At 37.6% G+C, this 12,866-nt stretch overlaps 1 protein-coding gene across 2 annotated transcripts; it reads left to right on the top strand.

Annotated features, from left to right (window-relative positions):
• The first annotated feature begins 2,515 nt into the window (after positions 1 to 2,515).
• parp10 (poly(ADP-ribose) polymerase family member 10) lies at positions 2,516 to 12,723 on the top strand. 2 transcript variants are annotated; one of them, XM_044171487.1, is made up of 11 exons: positions 2,516 to 2,670; positions 4,250 to 4,425; positions 4,943 to 5,185; positions 5,314 to 5,541; positions 5,629 to 6,653; positions 6,827 to 7,039; positions 7,951 to 8,077; positions 8,149 to 9,165; positions 9,749 to 9,882; positions 9,956 to 10,130; positions 10,219 to 12,723. In XM_044171487.1, exons 2-11 carry the CDS (start codon positions 4,251 to 4,253, stop codon positions 10,515 to 10,517), a joined length of 3,636 nt encoding a protein of 1,211 aa, XP_044027422.1. In that variant the 5' UTR covers positions 2,516 to 2,670; position 4,250; the 3' UTR covers positions 10,518 to 12,723. The 2 variants fall into 2 exon arrangements, with proteins under 2 accessions (XP_044027422.1, XP_044027421.1); XM_044171486.1 differs by having other exon boundaries at positions 5,314 to 6,653.
• Positions 12,724 to 12,866: the final 143 nt, after the last annotated feature.

The following is a 12,866-nucleotide window of genomic DNA, read 5'->3' as shown; positions in this document are numbered from 1 at the left end:
TAAAATCCATTAAAGCAGCACCTTCAGAAAAATCAAACTTTTATATTCATTGTGTATTTTTCCTTGTTTGAAGACATTTCAGGTCATCGATACTGACTTGTGTGGGAGAGATGGATAATGAAAAACATGCATTATTCAGTTATCAGTGGACTATCACAATACAGTAAAACAACTGGAGCTTTTTTGCTGAAATGTGTGAAAAGGACATGGATGTAAATGAATTCAAAATAATACATTTCACAAGTTTCTGCAAATTTTGTGCAGGTAAGATGTAATTTAGATGGCTAGTAGCTTGTATGCAGACTGGTATACACAGACTACAGTGAAATCAGTCTGCAACAATTGAGACAAGTTAAATGCATTGCAGTTTTTGCAAGTTGGGGGTAGTGTAAATGATGAATTAGACAAAGGAAAATGTGGACAATTATAAATAAAAGGTGTCTGTGGTTCTAGACAGTATAATAATTGTTTCTAAAAAATATCAAGATTTTATGCCTTGTGGCAACAACTTTGAACTTCTTTCTCTTGTTTCTGCTGTTGGGAAGATTGTGCTTTTCATCTCTATCATTTAGATTGTCTTCTTTTAAAGGATGAAATCAGAAACATGGTTATTTGTCAGCTTGAAATAGTGAGGGGGTGTTCATTTGAGTGCCCCTCTCAATATGGTACATTTGTTTAATCCATGATTACACACTACTAACCTACTAACTAAAAGACTTAGAATACAAATGTGTGAATGCCAGCAAGTTCCTTAGATTATTATTTAAATTAGATTAGATTATTTATTAAATAAATTGCATGCTTAAATGAGATAAAAACCTAAGCTACAGTTGTTAACCCTTAGAAGAAGAATCGGCTACGTGAGTGCTGCCACACTTCTTTGTTCATTACGAGGCAGCTCAGCTTCTCACAGCTTGACTTCACAGTACAGCTGTTTTGTGGCTGCTGTGGGAGACACTTCTTCATTTTCACAAATTGGTATAATTAGTGAAAATGATTAATTAGCTGAACCAGCAATCACACTATTACTTCTTATTAAAAAACTGTACTTTTTTTTGTTTTTTGTTTTTTTAATCCATAGTAATCTCATGTCCATTGTAAACAGCACAAACATCAAAACTCATAATGATGACATGAACACTTGAGGAGTTATTATAAGATATAGAACGCATTAAAGGCTATTCACTTATCCCATTCACTCACATTGTATTTATAGCTCGGCCTTTATGCACTGTACATGTTACATTATATCTCAGCCAATGTATATAAGGACACACTCCAGTCATAAACTCAAAATGCTCTGTACCGAACACTGATCAACTGCTTCTGAGCACATAATGATGGCATTTATGATATTTGAGTTATGATGAGTTATGTGATTCTTTAACTATGGAGTTCATTTCACTCTGACTGTATTTATATTCTAACTATTTTAAGATAGTCATTATGGCACACCAATTAATCATACATATGCTGCTTATAATGAAAACATTTATAGTTTATGAGATATAAAATACATCTGAACTTGCTGGAATCCCATTAGATTCCATTTCACACACACAGTACATGATCAACCATATCAGTCCATGCTGCTACCATTGTACTCTAAATCACTTACTGAACACAATACAGTTTAACAAACTCAGTGTGGCCTTCTGATCAAATGATGACTTTTATGTGAGTCATAAAATGCAAGTATTAAAGAGCCTCATTCTCTCCTGCCTATAACTTAGTAAAAGAGTTCAGTATAATGAATTACCCATTTCAGTGTTACATCATCATATATTACGTTATTGCATTATTATTATTGATGCATTAACATGTAAGCGACATTTTGATGGTGTAGCAGGTGGAATTGTTAGGTAGTTTAATCTATAACAATGCATCATGCATTGTAAGTTGATCATCTGTTTTGTATGTAAAATCGTAATCAAATATGCAAAGCAACTAGTAACTATAATTAAATGTGTTGGATTAACAAGTACAATATATTTGAAGTGTATTGGAGTAGAAGTCCAATACTTAATCAGAATCAGAATCAGAAATACTTTATTGATCCCCGTAGGGAAACTCTTTGTTCCAGTAGCTCTTCTTTACGTCAGTGCACACAGGAGAAAACGATATTATACACTATAAACAGGTCAGAAATAAATTAAGTAACATGTTGGTATAAGTATAAGTAGACATATTTTCTTTCCACCACTGACAAACAGAAATCAAGGAAATCAGCATGATATATTTCATATAATATACTAAGCAGAAGTTCATTCTTGACCCCTGGAAACAGAAACACAAAACAATTTCATCATAAGGTCCCTCTGATCCTCATCAGCAGAATAAATAAAGAAATAAAATAAGAAAGAAATAAACCTACTAGATGACCTTTTAGTGAGATTGTTTTCTCAATTAATATAATATAATATAATATAATATAATATAATATAATATAATATAATATAATATAATATAATATAATAATAAATGAAGGCGTTGTAAATATTACTAGTGTTGCGGCTGTGACACTACATTCACCATGTTCCCCTTTAACACGTGCAGCTGATGACGCCACCCGCTGTTCAACAAGCAGCACAACAAGGAAGTGTTAGCGTCTCCAGTTCAACCCGTTTGGACGGAACGATTGTACGAGCAGATGTTTACCTTGTAGCACAGGTAAGTAATGCTCCAACAAACGCGTTAAACCTCCGTGAAAATGTATTTTCTCATTCCGTCGCCGGAATAAAAAGCGTTTGCGCTAAATTACAGCTTCAGTGTCGAAACATGGCAACTGTAGCTCCTGGTTTCACTTTCTAGTTGGAAAAGCACGTAGACACGTACATGAACTTAAGGTAAAATACGCAGTAAAAAATAGTGCTACAGTGACTCTATTTGTAAACCTTCTAAGAAAATGTTTCTTGTAGCACATACACCACCATTACATTCTGCTCCTAAAATGCTGTAGCTGTAGGCCGAGCTTCCTGTTAGGTAGCTCTGAACATTTCAGTGTTGTGTAGCTAGGCCATAATCACTATCATTTCCAAACTCTTTCCACTTACACGTCAATAAGTCCTTAAATTAGCTAAAAACAGAAATGTTGTTGTTGTTTAAAGTTTACTTGAATATTGTACTGCAATTATGAATACTGTACTAACGTTACATGAGTAATAATAAATGTAGTGTAACGTTAAGTGAGTATCACTAAAAACCATTGACTCAGACTTATTCTTTCTTTTGTTGCAAAAGAGAACAAAACGTGTGGCCATTCCCATATGTTTAGGGATTAACCAGCGTTATATATTTTAAAATGTAATGACATGTTGTAATATATGTAAAGCCACATTAAATTAAATCAGTGCAATGTGTTTAAAATGGCAGCTTATGGATAGCCCAGAAAACTTCGTACTCTTGTGTGGAAGTATGTTTAAAGTTTAGCAGTATAATTAGTCACTTAAATCATATATAATTCAAAAAAAGTTAGTAAAAGTACAGGACTAAGCTAAAGGTGTAACTGAGCTGTTAATTCAATGGTTGGGCAATATGTACAAAATGAATAGAGTAATTATCACAGCATTATCTTGTTATAAATATGTTTAGATATTTATCAAAATATATACATTTCACATGGTAAAAAGTTCATGGCCATACATTTGAGTCTAATGCAATTTTTCATGTTTATCTCACGCTGTGACAGCTTTTGGTATGATTTAAGTGTCAAACTCTGAACAGTAATATGTTGCTATGAGAATTTCAGTGTTATATGTAGGGCTGCATTATTTACACTATGGAATAATCTTTTTTTAATTATTGATTAGTTGGTCTATAAAATGTCAGACGATGGTGAATAATACCCCACCACAATTTCCCAAAAGCCCAAGTTGGCATACGGGATTTAAATTGCTCGCTTTGTCTGATCTTGTCTGACCAGCATTCCAAAACCCAAAGATGTTCAATTGACAGTGATATAAAACAGGAAAAACAAGGAATTCCTCACATTTAAAAAGCTGTAACAAGCAAATGTTTGGAATTTTTGCTTAAAAAAATGACCTATATGGTGAGGCGTTAAATGATGATATAGAATTATTGTCCAGTCCTACTTTCAGCCTTACCCATCAGGCACAGACATTGACCCCAGAAGAGTGGAAAGTGTGATCTTCTGCCAAAAAGCTTTCACATAGAGTCAGGAAGCTGTAAACAAATGATTTGAACCACTTTATCTGGTATGGTATAACCTGTGTGTTGTCGTATTTTTCAGGATGCCTGTTGAAATATCGGAGGAGAGGACAGTGGAGGTGCTGGCGCTGCCGGCAGACGTGGATGAGGAGCTTCTCATCCTGTACTTTGAGAATAAGCGCCGCTCCGGGGGAGGTCCACTCGTCTCTGTGGAGAAGACGGGTGACCGTGCCATACTGGTGTTTGAAGAGGCAGAAGGCAAGTGGCAACAAAGAGTATATTTGTCTGAGACATTTTGCAAGTATGGGCATATACTATATTTGTGATTTGCTAGCTTTGACATAAGCTGCTTTCAAAATCTTTCATGTTCTTTATCCAAATTTCTTAAAAACACATATTAAGTAACAGCTATAGGAACAGAAAACTACAGCGTTTCAAACCATTTTGTTTTACTACTGTAAAACTGGCTACTGTCTTATCCTCAGATTTATGTAAGTTTCTGCGACTTAAATTTAGTGTTTGAAGGAGAAATGGCATCCTACAATTTCGTCAAACACTATAGTTCTCTCTACAATGACCCAGACCCCCTGTCAGTTTAAAAGCTTTTAAACATTGCTCCTTCCTACCTCCAGAAGCACTAAAGTAGAAACAGCTCATTTCTGTGCTCAAAAGAAAATTCTAATTCAAGACAATGAATGGAAACAGTGCATTCATTTGTCATTAATATACTGTATGCTAATTCTGCCTTTTATTTCTGCTCCGATCATTTTGACAGCTGCAGCCCAAGTGCTGTCTAAAGGGCACCACGTTCTGCATAATGTCGAGCTGAGTGTGAGAAAGCCTGCCTCAAAGGACCGATGTAGACTGCTGCTGCAGGGGATCAACCCCAACACCAGCACTGAGATGATAGAGCTCTATGTGGAGAACATGATGGGGTTAAACGTGTGTGACTACGCTCTGTATCCCTCACCGGGGAGAGATTTCATCCTCATTCACCTCAGCCAACCCTTCTCAAAAGGTGTATTAAACGCACATATTTTCCTTTTTTCTTAAAAACATATAGATTTTCTCTTTTTAAATGTTTCCAAATGTTGAGGTTGTCATTTTCTTTCATGGCATTGTTTAATTTTTTTTTTTGTTTTGTAGATTTCCAAAACTTTAGTGCTAAAATCTCCAAGAGGACGCTTGATGGGGCCAAGGTAACTCTTGAACAGATCGAGCAAACTGACTCCATCTTAGTGGAGAACCTGCACCCTGGCACCACTCCAGACCTGCTCGCTTCGTACTTTGAGAGCAAGGGAGGTGGGAATCAGAAGGTGAAGGTCACAATGCTTTCAGAGGGTACAGCCAAGGTGTCCTTTGTCAATTATGAATGTAAGTTTTGTATTATACAGCCTATAACACTCTTTTGTTGTTTCATTGTTTCTTTAATAAACAAAATGTCTGTATTTCTTTTAACAGCTGTGGGCCATGTCCTGGATCACCCTCACAAACTGGACGGCGCTGATCTTGCAGTGATGCCATACTTTGACTTTCTTCAACCTACAGAAAGATTAACATCCCAAGACTCTGGAATTGGAAGTCAAAATATGACTGAGAGGAACTCAGAGGATCCGAGTGATTTTCAGATGCACACCAGTCCTCCCATGGTGGTTGATGCAAACAGCCAGTCCTCCTCTCAGACGTCCTCAGAGCCTCTTGCTGCCATAGCAGTAGAAGAGGCGGCAGAGGAAGTCATGGAGGTTCGAACAGAGGACGAAGATACTACACTATCAAGCCATATTGCTATTGCTGACCCAGAAAAACTTGCTTTGTTTCAGCTCAGCACCTTTCAACAGGACACTGAAAAGGCTCACCCAAATTTCACCATTCAAGTCAAAGACAACGGTGTGCACATTGCAGGAAATGACAGACAAAAGTTTGAGCAGATAAAACACACCATCTTGGACTTTTTTGGCAAAATGGCTGAGACTCATTTCTCCCTTGAGCCAGAAAAGGCTCAGTTCCTTGCAAGAAAAGATGTAAAAAAGCAGCTACTGCAAACCATGAATCAAACTGGGCCACCTGCTATGTACACTGTATCAGACTGTAATGTTGTGGTAACCTCCCTATCTCAGAACTCTGCTAACCAGGCATGTAGCTTTTTGAAATCCCAGCTGTGTCACTTCAGCATACCGCTGAACACAGAATATGAAGGCATGTTATACTGCAGAGAATGGTCTGAGTTCCTGCAGGGTCTGGGTTTCTCCTCTGCAAAGTTGTCAGAACAAGGAGGGAATGTTGATGTGTTGACTCTGAAAGGGATGGAGAGTGAGAAGCAGACTGCGATCCTGCAGTTTCTTACTACACCCATTGAAAGGGAGACGGTCATCTCCATGGAGCCAGGCATGCTGAAATACATCCAGATCCATTGTCATCAGCTGTTGGCTGACATGGACCAAGTGTCTATTTTTCCACTAGAAGCAGAGGACGTTTGTGGGTTAAAGGTATGTGGTGCATCAGTAGCACATGTAGAAGCAGAAATGTTTGACTGCAGTGGTGGAAATGTCATTGGCTTCTGTTTGATTCATTTCTGGTGCGGTTTAAATATTGTTTTTGTAAATTGCTAGACTCATCAGATTGTTTCATCTCTTGGCATTTTTGTGAATGTACCTGGTAGATCCATGGCCATGCTATTGCTTGTCAAATGGCTGAGGAGGTGTTGCAAGGTGTGGTGTCCTCCATCTGCACCAGAACCATCACAGTAAACGTTCCAGGAGTGACCCGGTTTTTAGGTGATGAGGAGTGCAAGAGCATCCTGAAGGAGATGGAGACAAAGTTTCAAGTTTATATCAGCCCAAAGCAGATGCCCTGGCAACCTCTGCCACACCAGGTAACATAATAATGGAACAAAGCAAATGTTTTCTTCTATTTTGTATTCTTCTGTGAATGAAGCTATGCTATGCAACTTTATTCTGACACACTTCCTCTCACTTGGCCAGTTATACCAGTTGTCATTCATCTTGATGAGCTGTCTACCTTGAAGCCTTGGACAGTATAGCTTGAGGCGGAGTTTACCAGCACACACAAGGGAGAAGTGAAATGCTGATGTTTACTGTGTTTCTGAACAAGTCTCGCATGCTGAATTTTGCAGCTTTGCTGTACTTTATTTTCTTACTGCTGCTTTGTTGTCATTCTCAGCTCAATGGCCACACGCATGAATAAACAATGTTTATGTTCACAAATGTGGCAAAGATCATAGAGAAACCACTTTCAGGCTAATGGGCAGGATGAAGGCAGACATAGATTAATAATGTGTTACTGTGTTAGATTAAAAAATCATAATAGTGGTTTTCCTGTTTAAGACCATTAACTACATTACTGCTGGCCATTTTCCAAAGCATACCAATTTCTAAGAATGTAGGCACTTTTTGACCGCAGCACAAAAACATAAATCATTCCATTATTCGGTTATATTAGTCTCTTTAAGACCAAAATGTAGCAAATTGTTCTTTTTTGTTATTCTTTTTCTTTTCGTTCCTTTCTAACGGGAAGGTAGAAATAAACCCTAAAACTTGTGAAAAATGGTCAGCAATTGTGAAGTATTCTCAATTAGTAGTTCATTGACTAAATTATGCAAAACCACTGATGTGGCACTTTAATATTAAAAAATATATATTACAGTTATAGTTTTCGTAGAATTAAGTCAGAATGTGATAACTAAAATGAAAATGTGAAGTAATACAGGTTTCCCTGCAGCAGAAACATTCGGTGTTCACAGAAACATTGTATTTACTATTTCAGGACATTTTTGAAACTGCATGGACAATGATGTCCCGCAAAAACTTCCAGAAAATGTCTTTGGATGATTCTGCACAGGAGTTAAAATCCGATTCATTGCAAACTGATTATAATGGAGCTGCAGACAGAGGTAATATCTATCTTTTCAATAATTTCTCATATTTCTGTGCAATCTCAAACATTCTGTTTACCTCTTTGTAGGCCTTTTAGATGAGGCAAAGAGAATCGTCTCAGCCATTGATGAAAGACTCGAGAAGGTGTGTGTGTCCAATTCAGACCAAGTTGATGACTTGGATAACTTGGACCTGTACACAGCAGAGGAACTGACCAGCCTGACAGACCAGGACTCTAATATGACAGCTGTCAATGCTTCCCAGCCGTCAGCTGAAGTAAACACTACGAGTGGGTTACTCCTGATGAATGACAGAGCTCTGGGCCTTTCTAGCGACCTCGAAGAAGAGGCCCAACTGTCCCTAGCCATCCAATACTCTATGGAGTCAAGCCATTGGTCCCTGGAAGAGGAGGAGGAACAGCTGCAAAAAGCCTTGGAGCTGTCCAAGAATATGATCCAACATGAAGCCTCTTCTAGTAGTACTGACAAGAGCCCCCAGGTGGGCATGCTAGGGAAGGGCATCGATATTTCCTTAGAAGACACCATCAAGGCAGCCAACACTGTACAGATAGTTGTGTTTGCAGGTTATAGCTGTGACCTGATTCGGGTAGACATAGCCTTCGGGAAAAAGGTCAACCAGAGACAGGTCGAGGAGAAACTGGAGCACAGGAGTGTGAAGAACATGTCCGAGTACCACAGTAAGTGTCTGGAGATGATCAAGAGGAAGCACGCAGTCGAGATTCAGATTCAGGGCACCATAATCACTGTTTCTGGCTTCAAAGACTTTGTGACCGGAGCACTGTGTGACGTGAAGCTGCTGCTGGAGAAAATCTCCAATTCTGTATCCGACCGGGAAATCCTGAGGGCTGTCCAGTGGGTGCATCATGACCCAACCTCTTCAGACACGACTCCTTATTCACCTGATGCTACAGTATTCATCGAGAATGCTTGGAGGATGAAGCTGAAAAAGGTTGATATCTTGCTAGACAATCAGCCCCACATCATAAACTTTGAGAAGATGCAAGAATACAACATAGCTTCAGGGAAATCTGTGAAAGTCTCCAGGAAGTTGCTCGATTTAGGGGATTTGAATGAGGATGTATCAGGTAAAGGTAACTTTATAGTGTTTATGTTTTCTGCAGAATGATGCTTCTGTATATGGAGCCCTGAAACAAACAAAATAGTAGTAAAATATTATAACTACTATAAAGTAGTAAAAGATTATCAGCCAAGTCAAAAATATGACTGAATACACCATTTTAGTTGGCAAGCTAACGCAGACACCGTGCTTCTAACTGTATAACATTATCTTCATTTTCAGTTGCACGTCTCTTCATCAAGGACCAGAAATAGAAATAAGTCTCATAATGTCAAAATAAACTTAAAGCTTCTAAGTTCCGTTAGCTAGCTAAATTTGTTAGTGTTAGCTTGCTGGCTAAAAGGCTTAAGCTACTTTTACTAGGGTTTTCTACATCTTTATGGGTTTTTGTACTCCATTGTACTTATTTAAATAACAGTAATATTTATTGATGTATTCAGTTATATTTTTGACCAGTCTGATCATCATTTTACTACCTTTTGCCAGATTTGGGGCTGTACATCTATGTTGATAAATAATTATGAATTATAAAAATAAAGTCTAATCTAAAAACTCAGTTAAATGATAAAAACAAAATCCTTTGTTAATAGAAGAGGAATACTCTCTGCTGTCAACCCTGCCTGAAGCAACCAAAGTCGACGAGGAATCTGATGAATTTCAGAATGTGGTGAAGAATTTCTATGAGACCATACAGGAATACCACAGCAAAATCAGAATCATACAGGTAAAAAAAATGAGCTACATATTTTGCAACAAATTATTTGGGGTGTCTGTAATAACACTAAGATTTTCCCCAGGTGGAGAAGCTCATGAATCGACTGCTGTACAATCAGTACAAGTTGAAGAAGGCAAGCATACTACAGCGTGCCCTGTACCCGGAAATTGAACGGACTCTCTACCACGGCACAAGTGAGAAGAGTGTGAAAGAGATCTGCGTTCATGGATTCAACAGAAGCTTCTGTGGAAAGAATGGTATGTTTTTGATACCACTGTTCTCTTGTATGACTCAATTTGTCTTATCTTGGGAATCAATTTCTGACATCTTGGTTTCTCCACGCAGCCACCGTCTATGGTCAGGGAGTGTATTTTGCTGTCAACTCTGCGCTGTCTGTCCAGGATCAGTATTCTCCCCCAAACGCAGACGGACACAAGTTTGTTTTTGTATCACGGGTTCTAACCGGAGACTTCACTAAAGGCTGCCATTCGATGAAGGCGGCCCCGCTGAAGGAGACCGGTGATATTCCCCTCAGATACGACAGCGTGACTGACGACATCACCAAGCCGTCAATGTTTGTCATATTCAACGATACGCAGGCTTTTCCTGAATATCTCATTACATGCCAGAGAATCCACCGCTGAAGAAACGGATTAGTCATCACATAATAACCATGAAATTTGGAGAAAAGGACTGTTTGTTTTAATGTTTCTGCCTTAATTTAAAAAAAAAGTGCATTTGAATTATAAAGGGCTGTAGTAGTGTACAGTTGGTATTTTTTCTTTCATGATCAAAATTTCATCAAGTACTTTGCTGTTGACTGATCAGCTGCTCCACTTTTAGTTCTTCAGTTTGGTCAAGTCTGATCAAGAGAAACTCAGTCAGCTGAACCCCAAAAGCCCACTTTTAATTAAGTAACTTAAAACATGCCCCTTCAACACAATAAGGCTCACTGTGCCGTGTCTTTAAATAGGTGTGACTCAGCAGTTACTGCATGGCATATCACTTGTAATAGTCAGTTTGGCAATTGTTAGGATTGCTCACACACTCCAATGTTTATTGTCCTTGCTTAAACTTGTAAGCATACAAAATACATTGTATTTATAAATAAATGATCGGCTACACATAGTTCTTGATTTTCCTAAATACAGGTAACTATTATGTGAATATAACTGACCCTTTTGATTTGTAATTCTTTAGCCTGCCAACAGTGCTGAATATGCTGTCTAACTGTAATTACCAGAATTAAAGAAAGTTTGATTTGACCTGAAAATATAGCCTATATTTCCTTTTGGGTTCAGTTATTTGAGTTTCCCTGAAGTGACTCTGTAGTGTTCAGGTTGTGCAAGTTTTTCTTTTGGTCATATGAGAATAGTTAAAATAACTCTGAGAATAGCTCCTAAGTGTATTTACAGCAACTACCTGGTATGTTAGAAAAGCAGCAGTTCCAGGTCCACAACACTACCACGAAGTATGTAATTATATAATTAATTATGTAATTGAAGTGATCACCATGTCCACAAAAAGAAGGAAAATTAAACCTTGGTTGAAAATAACCAGAATTATACTTTATCATAATGCAGCTAATTAGGATTTAGGATTTTTGCTTAAGATTTAAGTAATTTTTAAGCTATCTATACTCCATTGTAAATTTCAAGCCTATCTATCACATCTACTGTGCAGTTCAAAGGAATGTGTGTTATTATTTTAATAAAACAAAATAACCTGTGAGTTAAGCCTTGTGTACCGGAGTTGCAAAAAGTGATGGGTCTTGATTCCCTATTCCTTACTTAGTGCGGTGAAAACAGGCTGCGGAATCTGTGGACATCAATATTTGTTGTTTGGGTTTGTTTTGTTTTTTTTCATCAATGAGGCACTCTGATCACAAATCCTTTTTGTGATGTCTGTGACTACAGTCCGGGAATGTGTTTACTAAAGCAATTTTGATTACACTTACACTTTTTTGTTTATTACAAATAATGTAAAAGCAGTAGTTTTTTGTTTTGTTTTAGAAAACAAAAATTAAGAATGTGCAGTCTTAAGAAACATCATTATTATTTTTAAGAAAAATAAAGCTTCTTAAAACGAGGAACCATTAGGAGTTTCTTGGGAACAATTTTTGGGATCAGCCATTGGTGAGCTTCAAGCTGAATTTGATCTAGAGCTCTTGGCCTACTATGCTGTCAGTCGTATTTTCTAAAAATGTCTTGGCTAGTGTGTAGAATATTTTCTCAGGAGGCTGTAGGGTAAAGGTTCTGCACTTAGCACTTAGCCACAAAAACAGGGAAAAAAGTAACATGCAGTAGTCAGCTACCAACCTGTTTGGTCCCTCTATATTGCAGAAGTAGAATTCAACTGTAAATGTAACGCTGTACTGGGCCTGTTGTCTCACTTCTGTTATGATGTTTTTCATTTGATGTGATATTTTTCCGCACTAAAACAAGCTCTAAATAGGATTGAAGTTGGGTTAAGAATTTGCTATTGTAATCCAGCTTTTCCACCTATGTATTTTCTGTTAAAAAAAAAATGAAACTGAGCGTCATTTGTGCACAACATTGTTGTCAAGGTTGCCCAAAATTTTGTTCTAGATAACAGTTACACTTTTTATTAAATTGCAACTGATTCTTTCAGGGATTGTAACAGAAGGAAATGAAATACAATGTAATCATTTAAAGAGTAATTTCTGGATATTTTGTCCTGCTAAATTGTAGCAAATAACCTGAGACTAAACTACCCCTGCTTTTTCTAAGGACCCCTGGACTCAAAGGAACCTGGTGAACTGTACCCCTTTGTTTAAAACAATCTGGGGAATTTTGCTTTGAATAATGTAATAAACCAGAGATAGTAAAACATGGCAATAATTTGTGTGACTATGGTATTACTGGGACTGTCCCAATGTAGACTTCTGATTTTAAAGATATTGAAAAACTGAAAATTTTCTCCTTTCCTTCAGAAAGGTGCAATGGGCATCAACTTGTGGAATTCTCCTATCA

This window comes from Siniperca chuatsi, linkage group LG17, assembly GCF_020085105.1.
Source record: "Siniperca chuatsi isolate FFG_IHB_CAS linkage group LG17, ASM2008510v1, whole genome shotgun sequence".
NCBI lineage: Eukaryota > Metazoa > Chordata > Actinopteri > Centrarchiformes > Sinipercidae > Siniperca > Siniperca chuatsi.
This window is presented reverse-complemented; position numbering and strand designations above follow the sequence as displayed.

Bases quoted from the DNA above. Each gene is read 5' to 3' on its own strand.
- parp10 (XM_044171486.1), top strand. From the start codon at position 4,251: ATGCCTGTTGAAATATCGGAGGAGAGGACAGTGGAGGTGCTGGCGCTG. The intron at 9,883-9,955 runs GTAAAAAAAATG...GATTTTCCCCAG, and splicing joins GCAAAATCAGAATCATACAG to GTGGAGAAGCTCATGAATCG. The intron at 10,131-10,218 runs GTATGTTTTTGA...TTCTCCACGCAG, and splicing joins AAGCTTCTGTGGAAAGAATG to CCACCGTCTATGGTCAGGGA.